The 27,020-nt window shown below is 47.9% G+C and overlaps 2 protein-coding genes across 6 annotated transcripts in view; both read left to right on the forward strand.

The window, feature by feature from the left end:
- Positions 1 to 1,511: 1,511 nt before the first annotated feature.
- Positions 1,512 to 24,552, forward strand: MTMR4 (myotubularin related protein 4). Of its 5 annotated transcripts, XM_080678506.1 has the most exons (19): positions 1,532 to 1,601; positions 2,772 to 2,810; positions 6,059 to 6,148; positions 6,506 to 6,622; positions 7,155 to 7,237; positions 9,001 to 9,161; positions 9,273 to 9,369; positions 9,566 to 9,679; positions 10,692 to 10,888; positions 11,142 to 11,270; positions 11,791 to 11,902; positions 12,394 to 12,589; positions 12,828 to 13,013; positions 13,090 to 13,260; positions 13,387 to 13,541; positions 18,866 to 20,264; positions 21,565 to 21,675; positions 21,897 to 21,985; positions 22,293 to 24,552. In XM_080678506.1, exons 2-19 carry the CDS (start codon positions 2,808 to 2,810, stop codon positions 22,468 to 22,470), a joined length of 3,588 nt encoding a protein of 1,195 aa, XP_080534632.1. In that variant the 5' UTR covers positions 1,532 to 1,601; positions 2,772 to 2,807; the 3' UTR covers positions 22,471 to 24,552. The 5 variants fall into 5 exon arrangements, with proteins under 5 accessions (XP_080534634.1, XP_080534635.1, XP_080534632.1 ...); XM_080678508.1 differs by lacking the exon at positions 6,059 to 6,148 and having other exon boundaries at positions 1,512 to 1,601; XM_080678505.1 differs by lacking the exons at positions 1,532 to 1,601; positions 2,772 to 2,810 and adding an exon at positions 4,430 to 4,663.
- A 962-nt stretch (positions 24,553 to 25,514) lies between these two features.
- The window catches only part of HSF5 (heat shock transcription factor 5), a gene marked incomplete at both ends in the record, with an annotated part of 38,337 nt that continues 36,831 nt past the window's right edge, over positions 25,515 to 27,020 (forward strand). The window contains one exon of the mRNA XM_080678766.1: positions 25,515 to 26,166. Coding sequence (XP_080534892.1) covers positions 25,515 to 26,166 — 652 coding nt within the window. The remainder of the gene's footprint in view (positions 26,167 to 27,020) is intronic.

Here is a 27,020-nt window from a genome sequence, read left to right on the forward strand (position 1 = left end):
GGGGGTGGGTGGGAGGGGAAGATAGGGGAAATTTCCTCTCCCATGACAGGCTTCAGTCCCTGCCTAGAATAGTCTAGCCCCTCTTTTTTTTACTCACCATTATCTATCCTGCCTCTCATATCTGGGCCTGGGCCTGGGCCTCTCCATTTTTTGCACATGTAGTACATTCAGTTCTATGGAGTTTTGGATCTGATATCTGCCTTTGGGAAAACATGGTATTAACTGCATGCAGCCTCCTGCCTTCCTGTTTCCCGATTCGGGGAAAGGGATATACAGAGTTAAGCTCTGTACTCTAGGAAGCCTGCGACAGAGCACTGAACAAATGTTGGAACCTCTGTAATCACCGAACACTACTGTAAATGCTGGGAATGAACCAAGAGGCCACTGCCCTGGAAGAGTTCAGCATTTAACAAATATTTATTAAGCATCTCCTAGGATGCAGACACTGCTCTAGACCCAGGCAAGGTTCCTGTTCTCCTGGAATTTACCAACTGTAGTAAAAGTTCCAGCGTTCTATAAACAGACACGTTAAAACATTTTGGCTCCGGGACCTGGCATTAAAGCTCTCGGGCCCACTCCAAACTCAAGCGATCTGTTGAGAATCTGAATCAACAACTGTTGTCCATTTCTGTCAGGGTTAGCGGTATCCGCAGCCAGGACGCCCTCCAGCGGCCACCCTCCGCCCTGCTGTCTGGTCTGGCTCCCCAGGAGAGGAAGGGAGGAGCGAAGAGCTTGGTCCTCGGGATAGTCCTAGTCACCACTCCCAGTACAGATAAGCGGTGGCAGCTAGCTAATGGCAGTCTCAGATCCGGATTTCCTCTCTCAGATGTGAGATCTTTACTCAGGACTGGCGGAGCCATGCAGGTCATGAAGGACGGCAGGGCAGGTTCGCCGATGGAAAGTGAGGGTCAATACGCACAAGAGGGAAAACCCTCCCGCCGCAGGCGGAGAAGAGAGAGACGGAGCCTCAGGCCCAGCCTTCCTTCTTCTCTTAGCCTGCGGAGTCTCTCCTCCCTTTACGCTTTGGGACGGGATGACCGCTGCGAAACTAAGACGGGAAATGGATAGAATGAGGTGGGACGGGAGACCTTTCTGAGAAATATTCCCAAGGAGAAGTCGCCACCGGAAGTGACTGTAAAGGCCTGTGACCCTACAAGGCCCCGCCTTCAGTTGCGCTACCAGTAGGCGACCAGCCTCTCCTACTTCCGGCCCCTGGAGCCTTAGCCAGCAGCCCCGCTTTTATTGCTTTCCCATTGGCTGCCGCAGGGACGCGCTGTGATTTCCCATTGGTCGCATCTATTCTCCAGTACCGCGTCTCATCCCTCCAGGTACAGTCTTGTCTTCGGGCACCCGATAGGGTAAGGTTGGGAGGGCGTCTGCCCAATTTGGCCAATGAGCGGCGTGAAGAGTGAGGGCGGTGGCTGCGTGGTGCAGTCAGGGCGGGACTTGAGGTGGCGATTGGCCAGGGCGGGCACAGACGAGGGATACGATTGGTTGGGGAGAGGGGCACCGTGGTGGGTTGTAGCTGCGCGGCCTCAGCAGCTGCGGGAGACGGAAGTGGTGAGAGCGCGGCCTCGGAGGGTCGGGCGGACGCCGCCTGGGTGAGTCACCGTGCCCCGTGCACTGCCTGTCTGGGAACCGCTATGACCGCGTCTTACCCGGCTCCGCCCCGACCCCACCGGCTTTCGTGAGCCCCGCCCTCTGTCATTCGGGGCTCCGCCTCCGGGCCTTTAGGCTCCGCCCCTGGAACCTGGGCACCTGGGCTCCCCTGCCACCCTGGCCCGCCTCCCCCCCACACCCCCAGAGCTAGATCCCTTAGGTCTAGGAACCCTGGGCCTCCCAGACTTGGTCCATGTTTCTCCCTCCGTTTCCCTGAGGCTGCGTGCCAGTGGGCGGTGAGGCAGCACCTTTGGCTTGCCGCTTGCTGGCTGTCCCATGAGGAAGCGTGGGCTGTGATCAGGGTGGTGGGTAGGAATACAGATGGAGGCTTTTATCCTGCACCCTTGGAAGAAGCGGGTACTACTAGACTGCCCGAGCTCAGAGAGCAGGCATGAAAGAAACTGTCAGTGAAATCGGGCCTTGCGCCCTAAGTGGGCCAAGGAGGCCCATCTGAAATTTGTTGCTTGTGCCCATTTGACAGGTACTGACTCTGAGGCCTGATTCTGTCCTTATTGTGGGCCCCCTCTCGCTAACCCACTTAGTGTCAAGTAACTCAACAGGACTTGTGCAGCTCTGCTGCCTTCTGATCACAGGTTGTGGTCCCCTCCCTCTGTCCTCTGCCTTGGACTCTGCCCCCAGTAGGACAGGTCAGGTGGGTACTACTCCCAGACTCAGAGGCCAGCAGAGTATTCCTGTGGATTCATGTCCCCACCAGGGCCAGAAGTGAGTCCTCGTTGAGCAGCCTCTGTCTCTTCAGAGTTGGCAGTTCTTTTGTTCTCCCACAAAGAGTAGGGGTTGGAGTGTTTTGCACTTCTTCTGGGCTTGGAAATCAGGACTCATGAATTCTGCTGAATAATCTTGGATAATACTTATTCTTGCTCCAGAACTTCGTGGCTGACTTCATACCCTGCAGAATCACTTGTTGCGTTCTCCCCATGTAGCTGCCATTGCCTCTGTCTGGCATGCTGACTTGTAGAGGGGCTGGACTCTTGGTGAGGAATGAGAATAAGGATTGTAGAGAAGTTCAGGAATAGATATATATGTAGCATTTGTTGATTCCATGGTAATGTTATTGGTGTTCTTTACTCTTATGTTTCTCTGTCTCCTTATAGTGAAAAGCAGGCAGCCAGGACCCTCACCACGGTAGAATGGTGAGTACTCTGTTCTCCCACAGAATTTGTGTGTTCTATCATCCTTGTGTCTTTCTCTGTGAAGCTGCCCACCCCTCCTGGACCTTGAGCTCCAGGCTACTTTGCTCAGGCCCTAAACAGGTTTATCTGCTCTGGAGATAAATTAAGTTTCTTTAGATTGTAAAACATCAGCCAGTATACGACACTGGGACAGGAAGCCTTTAGAAATCGTTTTCTACATGTTATGCCATGCCTTCGCCACGCTACCACTGGCTCTCTTAGCCTTTCATAATGGCCTTTCTCTTGGATCCCTGGTTGAAGCTCTCTGTTCTGGTCTGAAAAGCCAGGCCTCTATCTCAAGATCCTGTACTTCCTAGTGGGGCCCTTGAATATTGTGGGTGCTGTATTAGGAGTGGCTTCACCAAAACTGTGGGGCTTCTCCAGCTCTAAGGTGCTGCTGTCCATTAAGCTACTGCAGGCAACAGGTGACTGGATCTATAGCAGGACAGCACCCTCAAGGTACCCAGAATATCTCTGGGAGTGGTTATAATGTTCCCCTATATTTTCCATTAACTGTAACTGTGTACTTTAAGCCTGAAGTCTCACCAGTAAAACAAGATAAGGCTTACTTCTTGGGGAGTTGAAAGGTTTTAGTGAGATAAAATGTAGATGCTTAATAAAAAGTCAGGTTTTCTCCCATTCTTCCCTTCCTCCAAAACCCAAACCCAAATCCAAACTAAAACCTTGAAAGTTACTAGGCACAAGAAGTGTGCGGTTCCATCCAGCTCCTTCTTTGATTCTTGGTGACATTTTGAGCCTCTTATCACTGCTCCTTGTTCCATGGCCCTCTACCCAACTCCCACCAGGCCCATACCCTTGGGTTTCAAGTTTTGTTTTTGCATAGCTTCTGTGGTCCACAGTTCTAACCTTTCTCTGTCTCAACCTGAGAAATCCTTTCTCTTCCAAGAAAGACTTTCTTACCCAGAAGTCTGAGAATGTGAAACAGGGGAGAGATGGAGCGGAATGAGTAGGATTGGGCAGAGGCCTTAGAATAAAACACAGAATTTCTCTTTTTGGAGTGTTAAATGACCAACCTAGCACTAGCCCAGTGTCCATTTTAATGGGCAAAAAAGGGAGTGGGATTTAGTGAGGTCGGCGGGTTGGAGGACACGGATGAACAGGGATCCGATGGGTGGTGGTTTTGGAGGGAAATGACAAAGCCTTGAAACTGGAAAGAGAGAGCATGAGGTGGATGTAGGTGAACTCCATCGTGGGAATTTAGAACAGGCATTGAGAGAACTCAGCGGTAAGGGGTGGGGGGTGGGGGACAGGGCCGGATTTGTAAAGAGGGATGTGGGGTGGCTCACCTGGGAAGATGGGAAATGAAAAGATGTAGGCGTCTCGCCTTCCCCTTTCCCGCGGTCAGGGGACAGCCCAGCAACCCAGACTCCCGAAAGCCCCTAGACATCCCCGGAGGACCCCCTCCCACGCGGCTGAGGGGCTGCGGGAGGGAGGAGTCTGTGGATATGGGTGGGGCCGAGGACCCGACCCGCCCCCGCCTTCCTTCGCGCGGTTTCGGGCGCTTCCCTCTCTTGGCTCCCCTCCCTTTCGCGCGCGTGTCGGAGGGCGGAGCTGCGCTCGCTCCATTGTGGAGAGGAGGGAAGAGGCGCGCGGGAGTCGCGCGGAGGCCCCGCCGCCAGCGCGCTTGCCTCCTGGCCTCCGCGGCTGCACCTGGCGGATCCCACAGCCGGGATGCGGCGAGCGCCCGGGACTGGCGGGCAGCGCAGAGGCTCCGGGGACATGTGCGCTGGCCCAGAACTCCCGCGACCATGAGCCTGACCGCCCGCGTCTCCTGCTCTATGCTTAGCTGCTTTGTAAGTGCCGGCCCGCCTGCGTGGGCCCGGGGCCCCAGCACTTGCTGCACCCGCAGCCCCGCCCAGGGCCAGCCCTCGAGATTCTGAATTTCAGCCCATCCCCCTTCTCAAGGATTCTGGCAGGAGAAGGGGGTTATTCTTTTTCTTTCTTGAATTTGCTTTGATGATCTTCGGGTGTTGGGGATTGTCGTAGCCCGGGATGGAAATTGTGTGATTCGTGCTGATCCCGCAGCCACTGCCCTTGACTGCAGATCTCCAGGCCCCGCCCTGCAGGGGTACATCCCTTTCCCTCCGCCTCTCCATCTTGGTCCCACCCGCTGCATTCTTGCTAGGGGATGTGGGATGTGTCTAGTAGGCTGTCTGGGATTTTAGGGGGCTGGTTGGGGAACACAGGATATCTGAGCTGTCTCCCTGGTTCCAGTCCCCTCCCCCTTCCACCACTCCTTCCCTCACCTAACACGCCAGTCTTTTCTCCTTGACTGTCCCCCAGACAGCCTCTGTTCTCCATCTTCCCTGACTCTGCAGGCCTCCGTACCTCTGCATCATTTCCAGCCTCCCCTCCTCCCCTCTGGCTAATGCTCCTTTCCAGCTTCCCCATCTGTCCTCTCAGATGTTCCCACCCTCACCTCCTCACCCCCTGTGGGTGTCTGCCAGGCCTCTCTACCCTGGTTGTCCTTGGGTCTCCCTGTTCCTTCTAGATGTGTGGATCCCCTCTTTCCCCCTCCCTGGTGGTTGGGAGAGGAGTGACTTCTGCTTGCTGTGGGTATCCTCAGGAATTCCCCTCAGATCAGCAGGCAGGGCAGGTGGCTTGGTGGGTGTTGGGGGCTGGTTAGCAGTGTGGGCCTAACTGGAAGATAAGCTCAGCTCCAAAACATATCCTCCTTTTGAAAGCACCCATGACGGCCCTCTAGAGGCACAGCACTGAATCCCTGGCCCACTCCTCTTTGTCTCCTTCACCCACCAGGTTGAAGCCTCAGTGGCCTTAGATGGCTGTTTTCCCTTTTGTCTCTAACCAGTTACCACACCTGGTTCCTTTTCCTCAGGGCAGCACTTTCCATTCCCACTTCTGTCTTACCTTTACGTTAGCCTTTCTTTTTCTTAGGTTTCTCTCCTTCTCCACTTGGGAAATTTTGGTTCTGTAGGAGATCCCCCCTTTGAGGAGTATAGATTCCTACTTTCTCTTTGGACGTTACTCTTCCCTGAGGCTTACGAGGCTTGAGTACTCCCTTTACCCTACCCTTCTCACCAAACCAGGCCTCCTTTCCATACTCTGGTGACCAGAACCTTTATAAGTGTCCATGGGCTATATGTGGGTTTACTGAGGGGAAGGAAGTAGAATGAGGCCTAATGGGTCAAGTGGAGCCTGGTGACTTAGGACTGAGGCCTTCCCCACAGGGTGAGGAGGGGCCCCCCAGCCTGGAGTACATCCAAGCCAAGGATCTGTTCCCCCCCAAGGAACTAGTGAAAGAGGAGGAAAATCTGCAGGTAAGGAGAAGTTGGGGGCCCAGGGTGGGTGGAGTTCCCTGCCTGGTTAAAAAATACCTTCCCTCCCCCCAAGTATTTCTAAGGGGATCTAGTACCAGAGTTCTGGCTTCCTGCTCCCCAGTCTCTGAAGGTAAGGGAGTCTGGAGTCTGTCTGCATTGCATTATGGAGCCTTTGGTCGCAGGGAAGGCAAGGCAGCTTTCCTGTATAGCTGTTGCCTGGTGCTGTTACTGTGGAGAGGACTTTTCTGTCCTACCTTGGCCCAGCTTTTTAAGAGGGGATCCCACAGGTCAGGGGCTGGAGAGGGGAATGGAAGGGTGATTCAAATCTGGATTGAGGGATGCTCTGCCCCTCGCCAGGTGCCCTTCACAGTGCTGCAGGGTGAGGGAGTGGAGTTCCTGGGCCGGGCAGCTGATGCCCTCATTGCCATCTCCAACTACCGGCTGCATATCAAGTTCAAGGATTCTGTCATCAACGTGAGTGCCTGTCTTGTTCTCCCACAACCAAGCCAGAATCCCTGTGAGGTGCAATGTGGGATTGCCCCAATGCTGTACTTGATCAGGCCTCCAAGAAGTTGGGGTTCCCTTTTTCTCACTAACTTTTTGTTTTCCTGCCTCATTCTTCCAGCTATAGGCCTTCTGTCTCAGTTATTCTCCCTTCCCCTCTTCTCTCTTTCCCTTATTCTGTTGCTGGCTCTTCTAAGGGGCATAGTGGAATTGTTGGAAGTTTGCCAACTTGCCAGCTATATGTCCGTGGTCAAGTCACCCATCTGAGGCTCAATTTCCTTCTTAATAATATGACGTGAAAGACTTGCCTTGCAGGGTTCTTGTGATTATTAATTGGGGTCACATATGTAAAGACCCAGCACAATTAGCAGGCACTTAATAGGCACTCAGTAAATGTCGGTTTCTTTTCTCCTATTAATATATCAGCATCTGGGCTGGGGTGGCGGTGAAGAGTGCTGTGGGCAGTGGGGATCTGAGTTTTCAGTTTACCCTTCCTCTAAAGGTCCCCCTCCGGATGATTGACAGTGTGGAGAGCCGTGATATGTTCCAGTTGCACATTGCCTGCAAGGACTCCAAAGTGGTGAGGTGAGAACAACGGGGCCTCACTCAGGTCCTCTCACTCTAGTCTTGCCCTAACCTCTCTGCTGCAGGGTTCCTGTGGAGCAAGAAAGGAAAGGTAGTGCCTCACTTTTGCAATTTGAAAAAAAAGGTGAAAACCTTGTCTGGGTTGGGAGGTCAATTTTCTGACCCACAGTATCTTGACCTGAAGAAATGGGGATAATACTTAGCTCATGGGGTTGTCATAAGGATTACATGAGGTGATATGTAGGAAAACACATAGAATGATACTTTATTGTTGGTTCATTTATTTGTTCAGTCAGACTGTTCTAAGCACTGGAGATACTACAGGGAATAAGTAGACAAAATTTTCTGCCCTCATGGGGCTTATATATATTCCAGTGGGGAGATACTAGCAGTAAATAATAAGTGAATAAAATATGTTACGTGTTGCTAAGTGTAAAGGTAAAAAATATAGCAGGGAAAGAGGATATGGAGTGCTATGGGGGTGAAGGTTGTAGCTTTAGACAAAGTGCTTTGAGAGGCTGCACTAATAAGGTGACATTTGAATCAAGACCTGAAGAAAGTGACCATGTGGATATTTTGGGGAAGAGTGTGCCAAACAGAGGTAATTGAGTGCAGAAGCCCTGGGGTGAGTTTGTACCTGGCATATTGAAAGAATGATGGGAGGTTAGCTTGGCTGGAATGGAGTGCATGTGGGTGAGGGTACTGGGATATAAGACCTGAGCAGTCAGGGGGGTGCCAGGCTGTCATGACTGCCTTTTACTTTGAGGAAATGAAAAACCACTAGAGGGTTCTGAGCAAAGGAGTGATGTGATCTGATGAATGTTTTATAGAATCATGCTGGCTGCTATATTGAGAATAGTTGGAAGGGGACAGGGGCAAAAGCAAGGGCAAAAGCTGGAAAACTAGTTAAGCTATTGCAGTTACCCTGGTGAGAGATCATGCTGGCCTGTGTAGGGCAGTAGCTCTACTATTCTCAAAACTGAGAAGCGGTCAGATTTTTTAAGGCAAAGATGACAGGACTTGCTTACAGATTGGATATATGAAAAAGAGGAGTCTGGGATGACTCCAAGGATTATTAAAAGAATGCCCAGTTTAGAGCCTGCCATGTGCTCAGTCTGTAGGGATTCAGGAGGAGAATCCACATTGCCCTTCCCTTCAAGGAGGTTGAAGTCTAGCTCTGAAGGAAGAGTTGACATGTGGCAGTATGCTATGGAAAAACTTGCCGTTTCATACTCTAAGCACATTAAGAATAAGAAAGGAAGAGTCTGTGGAATGGAGTAGGCTGGGAAGGTCTCAAGGAAGAGTTAGGACTGGAACTATCTTCAAAGTATCAGTAGGATGTGGCTAGGCTGAGGGAAGACATTATCAAGCAGAAGTGAAAACAACACAACAAGGAGATAGGAATAGTATGAGCAGGACCTCCTGCCTGAAGCAGAAGGTTAGTGTTAAGGAGTCATGAGAGAGAACACAAAGAATAGCAACTTTCAGGGCCATGTGAGAGCCTTTAGATTTGATATGAGCAATGGTGGGGCCCCTTTAGAGGAGACAGATGTGTCTCAAGGACAAAGAGTTCTTGGGAAAAGAACTGTCACAAAGACAACTTCTCTTGGGTGTTGGTCAGTGTCCTTGCTCCTCCCCAGGGTCCCTGTTACCTCCTGCTTTGCAGCCTCCTCTCCCCACAGTCTTCCTGTGGCCATTTTTGACCCTTTTGGCCCCATTACACACCTGCCTCTTGCCTCACTCTATGGATTCTTGCCTGGCAGGTGCCACTTCTCCACTTTCAAGCAGTGCCAAGAGTGGCTGTCACGGCTAAGCCGGGCCACAGCGAGACCTGCCAAGCCTGAGGACCTCTTTGCCTTTGCCTACCATGCCTGGTGCCTGGGGCTGACCGAGGAGGATCAGCATACCCACTTGTGTCAGCCAGGTCAGGCCAGGCTGTTTTCTTTGTGGGGTTTCTTATCTCTTGGTTCTCATCCCTCCCCATCCCTGGACATGGTGCTCTTGGATGCTGACAGACGTGGGGGCTGTGTTGCAGGGGAACACATACGATGTCGGCAGGAGGCTGAGCTTGTGAGGATGGGCTTTGACCTGCAGAATGTCTGGAGAGTCTCTCACATCAACAGCAACTACAAGTGAGAGGGCAGGGGATGGGGAACCAAAACACCATTCCAGCCCAGGCCCCTTGCACTTACGGATAAAGCATGGTGGGCATAGCTTCCCTGGCTCTGTGGGGAGAAGGGCTCCCAGTCCCTTTTCCTACAAAGCCATCCCTGGGGGTTATTACCTGTCTTAGATCAAGCTTGGTGACCCCATCTGGTCTCTTCTCAGATTGTGCCCAAGTTATCCCCAGAAGCTGCTGGTTCCTGTGTGGATCACAGATAAAGAGCTGGAGAATGTGGCTTCCTTCCGCTCGTGGAAGCGGATCCCCGTGGTTGTGTATAGGTGAGGCAATGGGGCTGCAAATAGGACTTTTTATGCAATAAGGAAGGAATCAAAAGTGGCGGTTTGCAGCAGCGTGGTTGATTGAGAATTGACACCCCGTAAGGAAGGGGCTATGAACTAATTTAAAACAAAAACTGCCTCAGTTTCTTCTCTCCTAAGGCTGAGGCTTTTGGAGAATTTATTTAATGTCCTTTTTTGGGGATGTGTGTATGTATATATAAAGTATTGCATTAGAACAGGGGTTGACAAAATGGCCTGTGAACCAAATCCAGCTTGGAGCCTGTTTCATGTGTAGCCTGTGAGCTATGAATTGTTTTTATATTTTTAAATGATTACTAAAAAACAAAAAAAGCCCTAGCTGTTTTGGCTCAGTGGATAGAGCGTCAGCCTGCGGACTGAAGGGTCCCAGGTTCGATTCTGGTCAAGGGCACATGCCTGGGTTTCGGGCTTGATCCCCAGTAGGGACATGCAGGAGGCAGGCAATCAATGATTCTCTCTCATCATTGATGTTTCTATCTCTCCCTCTCCCTTCCTCTCTGAAATCAATAAAGGTATATTTAAAAACAAAAACAAAAAGGAGAATGTGTGACAGAGACTGGCTGTGACCTGCAAAGCTGAAAATTTATTGTTTGCTTCTTTACCAAAAATGTTTGCCGACCCCTGACTAGAACACTGTAGCTAAATAGAGTGAGACGACAGGTGTTGAGGTGTGGAGTTCATGCTCTGGGCTTAGGCTTGTTCTCTTACTGGGTGTCTGTACCTGGAGCAGGTGCTGTGTAGGTTTGATGAGTCAAGGTCACCCCGGGGATATAGAGCCCATTTGAGAAATGTGTGCGATAGTGCTTTGTAAACTATAAAGCCCTTTAGGGGCTTTTGGTTGCTATTTTCATGGCCTGTATGAACTAGTAGCTTCTGCTGGCTTTAGATATTGGTCTGTCCCCTGGAGTCTCAGTGGTAGGCCTCTGGGGGCTATGAATGCCAAGGGCATGATGGTTTTTTTCTGCTCTGTCAGACATCTACGCAATGGGGCTGCCATCGCCCGCTGCAGCCAGCCGGAGATCAGCTGGTGGGGCTGGCGCAATGCTGACGATGAGTACCTGGTCACATCCATCGCCAAAGCCTGTGCCCTCGACCCAGGGACAAGGGCCACTGGGGGCTCCCTCGGCACTGGGAATAGTGATGCCAGCGAGGCATGTGACACTGACTTCGGTAAGGTGTAGGTGGTGCTGGCCCCCTGGGGAGCAGGCCCCCACTTTGGCCTCATTGACTTCCAGGGAGTCCTCAGTGAGAAGATGGGAAAAAGATGATAATATGCAGGGTGCCTGGGTCCCTGCCTTTTGAGAGGTTGTGGGGTGTGAGGGGTTCCAAGTTGTATATTCTTTTGAAATATAGGTGTGCCCCAGTGTAGGGTGAGGTTGGCTGGCCGGCTGACCCCAGGGTCTTCTCCCTGCTGTGTTTTTAGATTCCTCCTTGACTGCATGCTCTGGAGTGGAGAGCACAGCAGCCCCCCAGAAGCTGCTGATCCTGGATGCTCGGTCCTACACTGCGGCAGTGGCTAACCGGGCTAAGGGTGGAGGTTGCGAATGCGAAGGTATTGCTATTCTCTCAATGTCTGCAGCCAGCCTGTGCTCAGGGTGGCCTTGGTGAGGAGGGGGCAGGGGCCCGCTGTGTAAAAGATGCCAAACAACTGGCTTGGAATCAGGACTCTGCCACTTACTAGCTGTAACTATGCTTAAGTTCCTTAATCTAAGTTTCATTTTCTTCTCTGTAAAATGGGGATGATGCATACCTTGCAAAGTTGTTGGATGATTAGAGGTTACATCTATAAAATTGCTGGCACAGAGCAACTACTATTTATTGAGAATTTACTCTACATTGTCATCACTAGTAATACTATGGGTATCATTTGTCATTAATATTATTACTACTATTAGTCTTTGGCATCTGAGTATTCAGAGATAAAAGGGTGATTGAGAGTTCCAGAGTATATTTATTTCCCATCCTGGAGTATTCGCCCTGCTACGGAAGCTTTGCCCATTGGACTGCCCTTGTCCTGCATGCTGTTTCCAGGACATGCCATTATGCTCCACTCTCCTCTTTCATGCCTACAGAGTACTACCCCAACTGTGAGGTCGTGTTCATGGGAATGGCCAACATCCATGCCATCCGGAACAGCTTCCAGTACCTCCGCGCTGTGTGTAGCCAGATGCCAGACCCCAGCAAGTAGGTGTTCCCTGCTCCGATTCCATCCTTCCTCTCTTTTCATCCCCTACCCAGTACTTCTTGTTCTTGGAAGATTAAATGAGATATGGGAAGTGTGCAGGTGCAGGAGACCTGAGGGCCTGGGTGCAGAGAGCCACTTCCAAGAATACTTCTAGTTCTCAGCCAACACTCTGGCACGGCCACAGGACATTGGGTTCCTTTTGTTTGAGTCAGTTGTCTATTTAAAGAACACAGAGAACTGGGGACAGAAAGTGGCTAAATGTGCATGTGATGCTGCCTAGTTCCACTATGGATCCTCAGAGTCTCTTGTTCGCCTCAGTCCTGTCTTCCCTACCTTCCTGCTTGATAACTCTTGGCAGAAGGGCCATCAGCTGGGCTCTTGCGTCAGCCCTCACTAGGGACTTTGTTAGGTGTGGCCGGCCATGGGTGGTGGAGAGACTGTTGTAGCCTCAGTGCTGACAGTGACAGTCTTAATTTCTGCTCTTGTGTAGCTGGTTGTCAGCACTGGAGAGCACCAAATGGCTGCAACACTTGTCGATGATGCTAAAGGCAGCTGTGCTTGTGGCTAATACAGTAGACCGGGAAGGCCGGCCTGTGCTGGTGCACTGCTCAGATGGCTGGGATCGGACGCCACAGATCGTAGCCCTGGCTAAAATACTACTGGACCCGTATTACAGGACATTGGAGGTATTGAGAGGGGTTGGGTGGGAAAGGACAGAGGGGAAGGGGGTCAGGGGTTGGGGAGATGTTTGGCCCTCTGGATCTATCTTGAGGATTTTTGGTAGAGGTCATTGAAGCTTTGAGTCCTCTTCTAGGTTCATTCCTGTTCTTCTCTAAAGCTGCCAGCTTCTTGCTTCGGGCAGCCCCTTGGAAGCATCACACTAGCCTTTTCACAGAGGCCCTGTGCTTGAACTCTTCTTTGCAGGGCTTCCAAGTATTAGTAGAGTCTGACTGGCTGGATTTTGGGCACAAGTTTGGAGATCGCTGCGGCCACCAGGAGAATGCAGAGGACCAAAATGAGCAGTGTCCTGTGTTCCTCCAGTGGCTTGATTCTGTTCATCAGCTGCTCAAGCAGTTCCCCTGCCTGTTTGAGTTTAACGAAGCATTCCTGGTAAGATCTAAAGCCTGTGACCAGGGTGGGGGGTGGCAGCCGAGGTCCCCAGGTGCAAGCTGTCTTGGCCCTCTAGGTCAAACTGGTGCAGCACACATACTCCTGCCTCTACGGCACGTTCCTGGCCAACAACCCCTGTGAACGAGAAAAGCGTAACATCTACAAGCGGACCTGCTCTGTGTGGGCCCTCCTGCGAGCTGGCAATAAGAACTTTCATAACTTTCTCTACACACCTGGCTCCGACATGGTAAGCCTGAACCCTCATCCTATAGGTGCTGCTTTGAGACCTGTAAGGAGAATAGGCCGAGTCAGTGGGGAGGATGTAAGGCCCTGGAACATCTCACAAAGCCCTAGTATGGGCCTACTTCCCTAGGTCCTGCATCCCGTGTGTCACGTCCGGGCCCTGCACCTCTGGACAGCTGTTTACTTGCCAGCATCATCTCCATGCACACTCGGGGAGGAGAACATGGATCTTTACCTTTCCCCAGTGGCTCAGAGCCAGGAGTTCTCTGGTCGATCTCTGGACAGGTAAGATTGCCCTTCTTGCTCTCTCTTCTCTTTACTAGAAGGCAATAATTGCTTTGTGTCTTGCCTAAATGTTCTCTTTTTTAAAATTATAGTTTACGTTCAATATTATTTTGTATTAGTCTTTTTTTTTATTTGTTTGTTTGTTTGTTTGTTTGTTTGTTAATCCTCACCTGAGGATATTTTTCTGTTGATTTTTAGGGAGAGTGGAAGAGAGAGGGAAAGACAGAAACATTGATGTGAGAGAAACACATCAATTGGTTGCCTCCTGCATGAGCCCTGACCAGGGCCCGGGCTGGGGGGGAACCTGCAACCAAGGTACATGCCCTTGACCAGAATTGAACCCGGGACCCGTTATTCCTCAGGCCGACGCTCTATCCACTGAGCCAAACCGGCTAGGGTTGTATTAGTCTTTTTTTTTTTTTTAAATGAGATATCGAAAAGCAACTTCCGGAGCCCTAACCTGTTTGGCTCAGTGGATAGAGTGTCAGCCTGCGGACTGAAAGGTCCCAGGTTCGATTCCGGTCAAGGGCATGTACCTTGGTTGTGGGCACATCCCCAGTAGGGCATGTGCAGGAGGCAGCTGATCGATGTTTCTCTCTCATTGATGTTTCTAACTCTCTATCCCTCTCCCTTCCTCTCTGTAAAAAATCAATAAAATATATTAAAAAAAAAAAAAAAAAATAAATAAATAAAAGCAACTTCCTGAGTTGGGTGAAGGAGAAACTTGGCCCAGTACTTGTATCTAGCCTGGAGTGCACTCTGTGCATTTTCAAGGTCCTCCCTTAAGATAAGACTGGTTTTCTTCTTTCCTGGAACTCCTATCACCCTGTGTGACATACCCAAGCAGAAAGGAGGAGAACAGGACAGGAAGATCTATTTTGGAAGGTTTGTGGGAATGGTCTTCTATTCACTCATAGAAGGAAAGGGGAGCTTGCTATCTTAGTAGTAACCTTTGCTGTGTCCAGCATTAGCTTCCAGAAGCATCTGACTCTCAGGGAACAGGCTCCCAGAAGGGGGATGGATGGCCTTCACATTACTTTCTCAGAACAAGGCCAGAATTAAAAGGGAGACATAAAAATTAAAATTACCTTTTTGTTGAATATTTTGGGGGAAGTAGAATGGAGGTTGGTTAAATTATGAGTGATACATATCCCTTATTTAAAGGAAAAGTCAAATAATATAAAAGTAGAAAATAAACGTCTTCTCTTCCCGATCCTTGTCCCACAGGTGTCCACTGCTAACACTTTGGTGCATGTCTTTCCAGATGTTTATCTACATAGATATGTCCATACTCACACTGTCATATAGAAACATTTTTTTTAAATAAAAAAATATCCCTAGCTGGTTTGGCTCAGTGGATAGAGCATCAGCCTGCAGACTGAAGGGTCCCGGGTTCGATTCCGGTCAAGGGCACATGCCCGGGTTGTGGGCTCGATCCCTAGTGGGGTGCATGTAGGAGGCAGCCGATTGATGATCCTCTCTCATCATTGATGTTTCTATCTACCTCTCTAAAATTAATAAAAATATTAAAAATAAATAAATAAATACAAAAATAGAATCGTATTTTGCATGCTGTTCTGCAAATTGTTTTTCCCACTTTGTGCTAGGCTACCACCCCATGACAATATAAAACTGCGTAATAGTCCAAGACTAGAGTATATTACAGTTTATATAACCAGTTTTCTATTAGTCATTTTGGTAATTTCCATTTTTTGTCATTACAGAGAATGTTTTAGTTAACATCCTTATATGTGTATCTTTTTTAAAAAACTATGGTAAATATATACATAATATTTAACATTAAACCCTTTTTAATTTTGGGGGTATGTTTTTATTTATTTTAAAGGAGAGAGGGAGAGGGAGAAAGGAAGAGAAACATCAATGCTGAGAATCATTGATCGACTGCCTCTTGCATGCCCCCTACTGGGGATCGAACCTGCAACCCAGGCATGTGCCCTGACTGGGAATCAAACCATGACCTCCTGGTTCATAGGTCGATGCTCAATCACTGAGCCACACTGACCGGGCCAAAACCATTTTTAAGTGTACAGTTTAATAGTGTTACCTTATATGTATACCTTTGTATTTGTGCTAGTATTTCTGCCAGGTAAATTCCTGGAAATGAAAATGCTGGGTTCAAAGGAATGTACATTTCAAATTTTGATCTTTGTATACTGGCAGAAAGTTTTAAAATTGAAATATAACTTACATAAGTGGCTAAATATTATAAAGGAAAACAAAAAAGCCAACCTCCTAAATTACTGGTTTTAGAAATTTTGGAGCTGAGTTTGTCAGGAGCTCATGGGTAGGTTTCAGGAATTCTGTGACTTTTCTCCTTCCCCAAACTATGTAGAATGTGGGTATAGGTTTATAAGTTTACTTTTCTAGAGAGAGGGGCCATAACTTTTATCAAATTCTCAGTAAGTTCTGTGACCCATTGAATAATTATTGCCTTAAAATCAATACAATTTTTTGCATCAATAAATGTTGTCTTAATACCTACAAGTTGCCTGGTACTATACTAGGTTTTATGTGCTATACCAAAGAAATAGAAACCATTGACCTTATTTAAGATACTTTAAAAAGCTGTAAGATAAGACATAAGACAATTAGACAACGACTCTAAGTCAGCATCTAAGCAAATAAGAATGTATAATTCAAAGCTGTTAGAGAAATGAGAAGAAAGAAAGAGGTCATTTGGTGACTATGTACGCAGAGAACTCATGGAAGACTAGGCAAGAACCATGGCTCTTTTGTACTGTAGTATCTGGCTCAGGGCCTGGCACATAATAGGTGCTTTAGTAAATACTTAAATGAACAAACAAATGAATGGAATAAAGGGAGTTGTGAGCTTGGGTAGCAAGGTTAGTGGAGAGGGTCCAAAGGAATTGGATACATGAGAGAGAGTTTTGTAAAAAAGAAGCAGCTCTCTGGAGCTGGCAGGGTTGGGAAGGGGCTATTTTGAGGAATAAAAATAAATATACGATAGTTAATTGAGGGCTTTGAACATTACACTGAAGAGTTTATTTTGATTCCCTTGTCGATAGTAAATCACTGTAGGAAGTCATTGTGACCTGGTGACACTGGGATTTTGGGAGAACTAGTCACTGAGCCTGGCAGTTGGAGGCCCAGCCAGCACTGTTGTAATTTAAATGTAAGGGGAAGAATCCTTGGAAAAGATATTAAATTAAAAGACACTGTAGAGAAGTCATTAGCAGGCTATGGAGTTGCTAAGTCCCTGAGTTTAGAAACCAGGAGAATATCAGTACCACCTATAAACACTGAAAAATTGAGGAGTCTATTCTGGGAGGAAGAGGAGATATAGGCAGGTTGGGATTGAAATACTAGTTGACAGCAAAGAGGTGCTGTAGGCAGTTCAAGGTAGAGAGTTGGATTTTGAAGACTAAGTGGTATAAAGGTTTTAAAGGAAATAGTTTCTCTAAAAGCTGACCTGATGTACCTTTGGTTCTACCATTTCCTAGATCAAAAATGTCTTGGCCTCTTTCCTCTTCTTCCATTAAAGTCCAGCACATTCTTCTGTACCCAGCTGAAATCCTGCCCTCTGTGTGTAGCCTTCCCTGACTGCCTTAGCTGGATATGAGTTCTCTTAATAAAATAATGCTGGTAGAGACAATAATGCCTGAGGAGTTCCAAACTCCTCAGGCATTATTGTCTCTACCAGCATTATTTTATTAAGCCTTTGGTGCACATAGGAATTAAGCTGTTGATATTGTTGAATCTGGGTAAAAAGTACGTGGGAGTTATTCATATTCTTTTGTCTACTTTACTTCTTTTGCATATTTGAAAGTTTCCACTAAGAAAAACCAAACACTAAAGAGTTGCCAAGTTGGGATTCAAGCCCTGCTATGGGACTTGGAGACTGTAATCATAACCATTGCTATCACCTTGCTGGAATTTCATGCACAGAAAAAATAAAAATTGATTACAAAAGTAAAATCAAACACAAATATACCTTTAAAACATAAGTTTCAAAAACCAAACATTAGAAAACTCAAGCTATATTGTAATTCTACCTTCAGGAGATTTTTCTATATGGGCTGGTCAGAGGTATCTGAAAATTGGAGCACAGTGATGTCTCCGCTGTTCCCTGGCAAATTGTTCTGAAGTTTTAGTTGCTCTAAGGACTTTTGAACTGTCTTAAAAATCAGGGAGGTCATTCTTGAAAATGTTACACATCTGGCATGCACAAATGCCTCTGGAACTCTTTGAATGCTGTGTACTAGGAGAAATTTCCATGGTGACTTGGGACTCAGGAGAACACTGCTGCTTAATGGTTGTAAAAAGCTGTGTTGGTTACTACTGTGATAGGGGGATAATTTATATATATAAAAGCCCAGCGACGTTAAGGCAGAACAACCGGAATGACCAGAACAACTGGTCACTATGATGCGCACTGACCACCAGGGGGCAGACGCTTAACACAGGAGCTGCCCCCTGGTGGTCATTGTGCTCCCACAGCAGGGGTGCCGCTCAGCCAGAAGCCGGGCTCATGGCTGGTGAGCGCAGCAGCATTGGCAGGAGCCTCTCCCGCCTCTGCAGCAGTGCTAAGGAGCTGCAGCAGTGCTAAGGAGCTGCGAGCCAAGCAGTAAGGAGCGAGCAGGGCGGGGGCGGTCAGGAGTGAGCAGGTGGGCGGTTAGGAGCGAGGGGTCCCAGATTGTGAGAGGGTGCAGGCTGGGCTGAGGGGACCCCGCCCCCGACTCCCTTGCACAAATTTCGTGCATCAGGCCTCTAGTTTATAATAAGGAAAGTTGTAAAAATGAGTCGTAAGTGTAGTCTTAATCATTTGTGGTTGGTTGCCTATATTTTGAATCATAGCATCTCTATAAGTTATAATTTATTATCATTTTATAGAGGAGGAAACCAAGTGTCTGAGAGTTTAAATACCTTACTTATGTCATATAGCTACTAAGTGTCAGAGCCAGTATTGTCTAGCTCCAAAACCCATCTTTCTGTCTTACCATGTGTGATAGAGGCAGTTGGACATTAGGTTTGGCTCAGGTGTGGTCCTGGCTGGTATAGTAGCTTTAGAAGGCATCAGCCTAGAAGGCTAAGTTAAAACCATGGGAGTGGTTGAGATTGCCCAGGGAGATTGTGTGGGGTGAGGACTGATAAAAGCTTGGGACAGGGTTCTTGAGGACAGGGTTCTTGTACTTTTTTGCAGAGTACACTTTTTGTAGTGAACATTGGTTATTTGTAATGTTAAATGCTATTATTTCTTATGAACTCTGGCTTTGATAATCTGATTCTATATATTGGAGGTGGCTCCCATTTCATGACCTGGAGGTATTGTGTTGTCATTCCAGATTACCTAAAACCAGATCTATGGATGATCTTCTTTCTGCCTGTGACACAAGCAGCCCTCTGACACGCACATCCAGTGACCCTAACCTGAATAACCATTGTCAGGAAACCAGAGCAGGCCTGGAGCCCTGGCATAGCAATCCTGAGGGATCAGAGACAGCCTTCGTGGAATCTGGGGTAGGAGGTCCTCAGCAGACTGTAGGAGAAATGGGTCTTCCCTCACCTCTGCCCAGTAGCCAGAAAGACTACTTGAGCAATAAACCTTTCAAGAGTCACAAAAGCTGTTCTCCAAGTTACAAACTGCTTGGTGCCACAGTGCCCCAGGAAACGAAGAGCAACTCCTCTGATCCTGAGATTAAAGTCCTGGAAGAGACCAAGGCATCAGCTCCAGACCCTCCTGCCCAGGAGGAGCTGTGTAGGACTTTAGATGGCACAGAGGAGCCACCTGAACATTTCCCTGAAAAAGAAGCTGTTAGTGCACTCTCTAAAGTAATTTCCAACAAGTGTGATAGAATTTGTGATTTTCCTGAGTCTTCCCAGGACTTCCTTACAGGTGCCTCCCAACAAGCCCAGCTAGGCTCTGTGCTAGGTGTACCCTCCAGATCTGCTCCAGATCACAGTCTGGGCACCCTTTGCAACCCACCGAGTGCTACCTGCCAAACTCCTCCGGACCCAAGCACTGACTTTGTCAACCAAGATCCCCCAGAGTCTGTGGCAAGTATCTCCCACCAGGAACAGCCCAGTTCTGTGCCAGATCTGATTGATGGGGAGGAAGACACTGACAAAAGAGGGAATAATAGGAATGGGCAGTTATTGGACAATCCTCGCTTTGGGAAAGTGCCATTGGATTTGGCCCGAAAGCCAATTTCTCAGAGCCAGATCAGTGAGTTCTCCTTTTTAGGGTCCAACTGGGACAGTTTCCAAGGGATGGTGACTTCTTTCCCAAGTGGGGAGACCACTCCTCGGCGGCTGCTTTCCTATGGTTGTTGTAGCAAGAGGTCGAGCAGTAAGCAGATGCGGCCAATGGGGCCCTGCTTTGGGGGCCAATGGGTTCAGAGAGAAGGGGTGAAGTCACCTCTCTGTTCTAGTCATTCCAATGGACACTGTACTGGTCCAGGAGGAAAAAACCGGATATGGTTGTCTGGTCACCCAAAGCAGGTCTCCAGCACAAAGCCTGTTCCACTGAGCTGCCCTTCTCCAGTGCCTCCTCTCTATCTGGATGATGATGGACTCCCCTTTCCCACGGATGTGATCCAGCATAGACTACGGCAAATTGAAGCAGGGTACAAGCAAGAGGTGGAGCAGCTACGTCGACAGGTGCGGGAACTGCAAATGAGACTGGATATCCGTCACTGCTGTGCCCCTCCAGCAGAACCTCCCATGGACTATGAGGATGATTTTGTAAGTATTCACCTACTGCCACCCATCCATTCATTTATTCTGTCCATTAACCTTGCATTCAACATTCATTCATGAGTACTTGCTGTGTGCCACTGTGTAAGGTGGTTGGGCTATAAGATGAACAACATAGAACTTGCTCTCAAGGAGCTCACAGTCTATTGGAAGAGACAAACAATTAGAATGATTATTTCTTAAGTACTGTTTGAGGGAGGCATCAGGTGTTGGGGCCTGGGGTAGAGTGAAAGGTCAGGGAAGGCGTTCCTGAGAAGATAATGCTTAGCTGAGTACTGAAAATGTGTCATATGTAGCTTGGTAGACAGTGAAAAGGAAATAACCATTTGTAGAAGCATGGAGGCAATAGATATTCCAAGAGTATGGCTTTGAACAAATGGGTTGTGTGTATGTGTGTGTACATGTACACTTGTGCTAGAATGGCAAGGGAAGCAGTTGGGTAGTGCGGTGGGAGGTGATATTGGGGAAGTAGACAGGGATCGGAAAGGTCAGTTTGAGTTCCCTTATTGTTTGGATTCTACCTTCAAGGTAATAATATTTTTGACCAGTGAGTAATATGATCAGATTTGTATTTTAAGAATACTACTCTAGGGGAGGGTGGGGGTAAAGGGGAGAGATCAACCAAAGGACTTGTATTCATGCATATAAGCCTAACCAATGGACATAGACAACAGGTGGGTGAGGGCATGAGTGGGGGTGGGGGGGCAGTGGGGCGTTAAGGACACATATGTAATAGCTTGATCAATAAGGAAAAAAAATTTAAAAAAATAATTACAGAAAAAGACAAAAAAAAAGAATACTATTCTAGCAATAGTGTATCAAATGGAGGAGGCAATTGAAATTCAGGTTGGGAGGCTGGTTAGGATGTTTTGGAATAATCCAGGTGAGAAATGATGAGGACCATTTAGGTTTTGCTGTGCTGGGAGTCCTCAGATTCTGGCACAACAGTCCTTGGGGAGCTTCTAGGAGTCAGCTTCTTGCCCATAATATCTTGTCATCTACACAGGCACTTTACTTCTTCCTGTTAAGACATTCCCTCTTCCTTGCTACCCACTTGTTGGGATGGGATGGGCAGGGCCAACAACTTCTTACCATTCAGGGTGATGATTTAGAACAGGAGTCAGCAAACTTTTTTGGTCAAGGGCCAGATAGCAAACGCTTTAGGCTTTGTGGGACATCTCCTTTGCAGCTATTTGACACATGTAATGCACTTAGAACAGTGTGTGATGCATAATAATAAATATTAGAGATGATGAAGATGACGCTGATGTCTTCGCCTTATTTTCAGACATGTTTGAAGGAGTCAGATGGAAGTGATACAGAAGATTTCGGCTCTGATCACAGTGAAGACTGCCTTTCAGAAGCAAGCTGGGAACCTGTTGATAAGAAAGAGACTGAGGTATGTCCTTGCAAATATGGGTACTTATGCAAGCCAATGTGTTCTCACATTTCTCAGAGGTGAGTGGTGTGCTGTAGACCGAGTGTATTCTTTTTAGGTGAGTAGTGGCCAACTATAAAGACAGGCTTTGTCCTTTCCTCCTGGGACACTCTCCTTGTTGCAGTGTTGTTCTTCTGCTTTGTTGACAAGCACCTGGAATTTTTTCTTGTCCCTTCTGTTAGGTGACTCGCTGGGTTCCAGACCATATGGCATCACATTGCTATAACTGTGACTGTGAATTCTGGTTGGCCAAACGAAGACACCATTGCAGGTAAGGTGTTTTATATGATTTGGTATGGCTCGTAAAAGTGAAGTACACATATATGAATGAAATTGAATTAATCTGAAAATAGAGACATCTTTATAGGAACTATTTTTGCTTGTTTCCAACTTTTCTCTTTATTTACTCATGTAATGCCTTTTAGAGTATCATTCATTCTCAATATATTGGCATTTATTTTATTTTCTTTAAAAAAATGTTTCCATTACAGTTTGCATGCAATATTATTTTGTATTAGTTTCAGATGTTCAGCATAGTGGCATTTCTGATGAACTCTTTCCTCCTTGTGCTTTTGCAGAAATTGTGGGAATGTATTTTGTGCCGGTTGCTGCCACCTGAAGTTGCCCATTCCTGATCAGCAACTTTATGACCCAGTTCTCGTCTGTAACTCATGTTACGAACATATCCAAGTATCTCGTGCCAGGGAACTTATGAGCCAACATCTGAAGAAACCCATTGCTACAGCTTCCAGTTGAATGCCAGAGATGACCTATCCAATTATAGCAGGTTGGAAGGGAGGATCTGCTTCTGGTGTAGTTTTGAAGGTTCCTTGGTGTGGCTCATGAAATCACAGAGTTCAAAGATACCATCTTGAGAAATCCTTGGTATCATGAGACTGGAGCAGAGGAATTCCAATTTGACAGGAGGTCCTCTACTACGGGTGAGACCCCTCACCGTGTGGTAATGGTCCTGATCCAGACCCGGAGTCTGGAATCCTAACGTTGAGTTGGTGACTCCAGCTTCTTTCTCCTGGGAGTCACAAGATGATTTCATTGATACTGCCTGGTAATGTGTGCCCCAAACAGCAATAGAAAGGCATATGTATAACCAAACTCCAAGTGATAACCAGATCCATCTCTCCTCCACCTTGAAATAAAGCAGATTATAGTATATAAAATAGGAATTACTATCCTATTTGAAATGAACTATACCCTGTACCTCTGTGCTCTGTGTCTGTGCATGAAGGCTCAGTCTTTAGAGGCACTTCCTCTAGTTGCATTAGTTCTGTCTTTCTGTGGAGTTTGGTTTTAAGACTGGTTCAGCAAGTGGAGGTTTTGCTGTATTTTTCACTTGGCTCATTGGCCAGCACCAGTGAATATTCAGTTTAGGGGGACAGTTGTAGGGAGAGACATTTTCTGGGAGCAGAGGAAAACTCTGCTGATGTTCAGTCCTGGCAAAAGTCAGTTGTTTTGAGCTATGAAGGCAGTCGTCTGTGTCATTCAGTGATGGCTCTTGAGGTATGCACTGTGAAGAATGAGAAGGGAAACGCAGAAATTATCCTTGTGAAATATTTGCTGATTGTGCCCTACCCTTTGCGCCTGACTTTTCCTAGTTGTCCTGGTGCTAACACAGGAGCTACACCTTGATCCTCTCCTGGCATGAAAATAAAACCATGGTGTTTTTTTGTTGTTGTCGTTCCATTGCCCACTTTCCTCATGTTGTCTTTCCCTTGGCTGCTGCCTCCTCTGGGTCACACTGCTTCTTATCCTGAACACTTGACACCTTGAGGGTAGAATTTAGTGTTTGGTTTTTACCTCCTAGAATATGCTGTTTGGTATGTGAGGGTTTCAGTACAAATGCTGCTGTTTATTTCTGTGCACTTAACAATGGAACCCAAACAGAAGAGAGTAAAGCCTTGATACCAAAATTGGGAGAGAAAATGTGTCCATTTGGACCAAACCTTGTTTGGTTTTTTTTTGTTGTTTTTTTTTTTTTTTTCATATTAATATGTACCAGTGGCACTTAACCAAAAGATACAGTGATATAGCCATGTACTAGGGGTGGGACAGATACAGTTTTCTTAACGTACAAAATCACTAGAATTTCCTTTATACATTTTTCTTAATTTGTTGATGTATAAAAGGTAAATTACACTTAGGCTTATCCTGTTTTAAAACTACTATAGTAGTTGTCTGCTACTTTCATGTTGCTTCCTAGAAAAAAAATGTTTTTATTTGAAAAAAAAATTGAACAAGAATCATATTTGTCCTGACCTTTTCTTCAATCCTACGGAGAAGCATCTGTGCTTGCCACGGATGTAACCTAAAAAGTTTTGGCGTATTTAGGTCAATGTAGCAGAACTCTTTTTGGTTTAAATGAAGTTGAATAATGGAGATTTTGTGTCTGGGAAATTCCTGAGATCACTGAAAAAGTAACAAACTATCCCTTGTCTCTGACACATAAAATTCTTCTAAGCATTTTCTCAATCATTAAAACTTACTGCCAGTTGTGAGTGGCTTTTTAATTAACTTGATTTTCATTGCACTTCACTTTGCCATTTTCATGGGGAGTAAAATTAGTAACATTTGAGGGGACTGTATCTGTCTATTTTGTATGGCTATTTTGAGGGACTATCCCATCAGTGAACATACTGCATGGCCTTGGAGAGAGACTCTGGGCTCTCAGCTCAGATGTGTTCATCAAATACTCCTTTCAGAGCTCTTGTGGGTGTAAGTGACATGATGTGGCCAAAAATCCAAACTGTGCAGTTGCGTTGTGACAAACATGCAATGTGCTGTAAAAACTCAATACAGTTTAAATAAAATCTCTATATTAGTGCTGTTTTGTTGGATCTTTTTATTCATTTTAACTTATAAAAAAACCTAATGCATACTCATTTTTTCTTTGATCATGAGAAAGGACCAAAACATTACATCCCGTCCAACATTTTCCATTTTTTTAAATGGACTCTTCTTTTTATCAGCACAGCTACTGTTACATTCTTACTTATCGACCTAGGGAGTTACCTTATTGATACAGTAGAATTCTATCCCATCTCATGAGGTTTACTTCTCTAAGGTCTAAAATTTCAATAGCTGGTTGATCGGGCACACAGGATTGTGCTTATATTCTCCATCACCTCAGTTCCCACCCCACCTTGAGGAGACAGTCCTGAGCACAATCTTGGCTTACAAGTGTGTATTTAAAAGTACATAAAATGCTATCTAAAAGGCGAATTTGTTTCCTCAGGATACTACCCCACCATCGCCATTTTTATTGGTGGAGAGCTGAGCAATTCAATTGTTATAGTACTAAGATTACAGAATTAGGCCCTTTGTTCTCAAGAATGGTTGACTTCCTATTGCCAAATGCACACTTGCCGCATTCTAAATCCCCGCACGCCGGAGGTGGTGAAGGACACGAATCCTAGTGTTCCACGGTGGATAACTGGGCTTGTTTCTTTGCAGGACTCCACCCTACCTGGTGGGCAGCAATTCCCAGCTCGAGGGAATGTGACTTTCTCCCATCGTGTCCTACGCGTGGGCACGTGGCCGGGGCGATGCGCTTCCCGCGGTCGGCTGTGCCCACTGAGGGGGCACCTCTTCCGGGCGCGCGGTGGGAACTCGAGGCCCCATTGGCCGCACTGGAAGGCGCAGCGGGGCTCGTACGCCAACGGTCCGGTCCGTGAAGGCCGAGCGCTGGCAGGAGGGGGCAGGGCGAAGCGAAGGCCTGGGGGGATCGAGAACGGGATAGCAGAGCCAGGCTCGGCGGGGCGAGGCCCAGGGCCCGGGCGGGGGCGATGGAGGAGGCGCTACTCTCCACCCCCATCAACCCCAACAACTTCCCCGCCAAACTGTGGCGGTTGGTGAACAGCCCTCGGTACCGCTCGATTCGCTGGGACGGCCGTGGCGAGGGGCTGCTCATCGACCAGCCGCTCTTTGAGGCCGAACTGCTCAGCCCTCCCGGGGCGGGAGCTGGAGGCGGCGGGAGCTCCGGGGGCAGTGGTGTCGGGGGCGCGGGGGCTGAGCCCGAGCTCTTTAAAACCACCAACTTCACCAGCTTCATCCGCCAGCTCAACCTCTACGGCTTCCGCAAGGTGGTGCTGGGCGGGCCGGGCGCGGCGGGGCCCGGGCCGGGGCCGGGGGGCGGCGGGCCGGCGGGCGACGGGCCGCTCCACCACTTCCACAGCCCGCACTTCCGCCGCGACCAGCCCCAGCTGCTCGTGCACCTCAAGAGGCTCACCAGCGCCAACAAGGCCAAGCTGGCGGCCGGCCTGAAGGTGCCCTGCCGCCCGCCCAACCGCTTCCAGAGACTCCTCATCACGTCGGCCTCCGCCTCGGCCTCCGCCTCGGCCTCCTCCGTCTCGGCCTCCGCCTCGGCCTCCACCTCCACCTCCCCGCTGCAGCACCAGGAGCCGCCGCCGCCCGCGGGGCCCCGGCCGGATCCGCACGGTGAGTCCCGCCATCGGGCCTCGTGTGCCCACGCCCACCGCAGGGCACATGGGCTCAGGGAGCAACCGCCCCTCAAAGACATTGTCTGTTGCACGTCCTCATCTTTGAGGTATCCCGAAATGCGCCCGGGATCCACTTTCTCCTGGGCTTCCCCAGAAATAGGTCAGGTCACCATCGTTCTCACTCCCAACAGCACCCTCTTTCTACCAGTACCTCCTCTGGAAAGAGTCCATAGGCGTTTAGTCCCTTCTATGTCCACTAGCAGCCACAGGCACCTCTGCTTTAGGCTCCACTCCTCCTGTACCTCCTGAACGCCATCCTTCCGTAGCCATTGACCTTCCTGAGGCCTGGGAGCATCGGGAATGAGTAGCGCCTTGTTGAAGCACCAGGTCTGGAAGAAACAGGGTCTCCTTTGCTCTAATGGGAAGCAGAACGGGGATACGGTACGGGGTGAGAATATATGACGAAGATCAAGGTAGGAAGGAACAGAGTCACAGCCAAGTTTCTAAGGAAAACTTGGACCATTTATACCAACCAAGGGAAAGTGAACAAGGTACCTTGAGTGGAAGTTTGTCTTTGAAGAGACACGCCATCTTCCACGCATTGACACAACTAAGAAATGTTCTGACAATAATCATATTTTAGGCTCCAACTAATGTATAGAACGATAAGACATTGTTTATGTATCTTAAGAGCAAAAATATATTTCATAATTTAACCTGATATTATTCCTATGTAGGACGAGTTGGCTGAACAATCTTTCATTGTAGCTACTTAGAGCTGATGCTTTTTTTAAGAGGTTATGGTAGGACACATATAAGGCAAAAGTGATTTTCTTTACAGTTGTCAAGTTT

This window comes from Plecotus auritus (genome assembly GCF_963455305.1).
Source record: "Plecotus auritus genome assembly, chromosome: 7".
Taxonomy (NCBI): domain Eukaryota; kingdom Metazoa; phylum Chordata; class Mammalia; order Chiroptera; family Vespertilionidae; genus Plecotus; species Plecotus auritus.

Bases quoted from the DNA above. Each gene is read 5' to 3' on its own strand.
- MTMR4 (XM_080678505.1), top strand. From the start codon at position 4,619: ATGAGCCTGACCGCCCGCGTCTCCTGCTCTATGCTTAGCTGCTTT. The intron at 4,664-6,058 runs GTAAGTGCCGGC...CCTTCCCCACAG, and splicing joins GCTCTATGCTTAGCTGCTTT to GGTGAGGAGGGGCCCCCCAG. The intron at 10,889-11,141 runs GTAAGGTGTAGG...CTGTGTTTTTAG, and splicing joins GGCATGTGACACTGACTTCG to ATTCCTCCTTGACTGCATGC.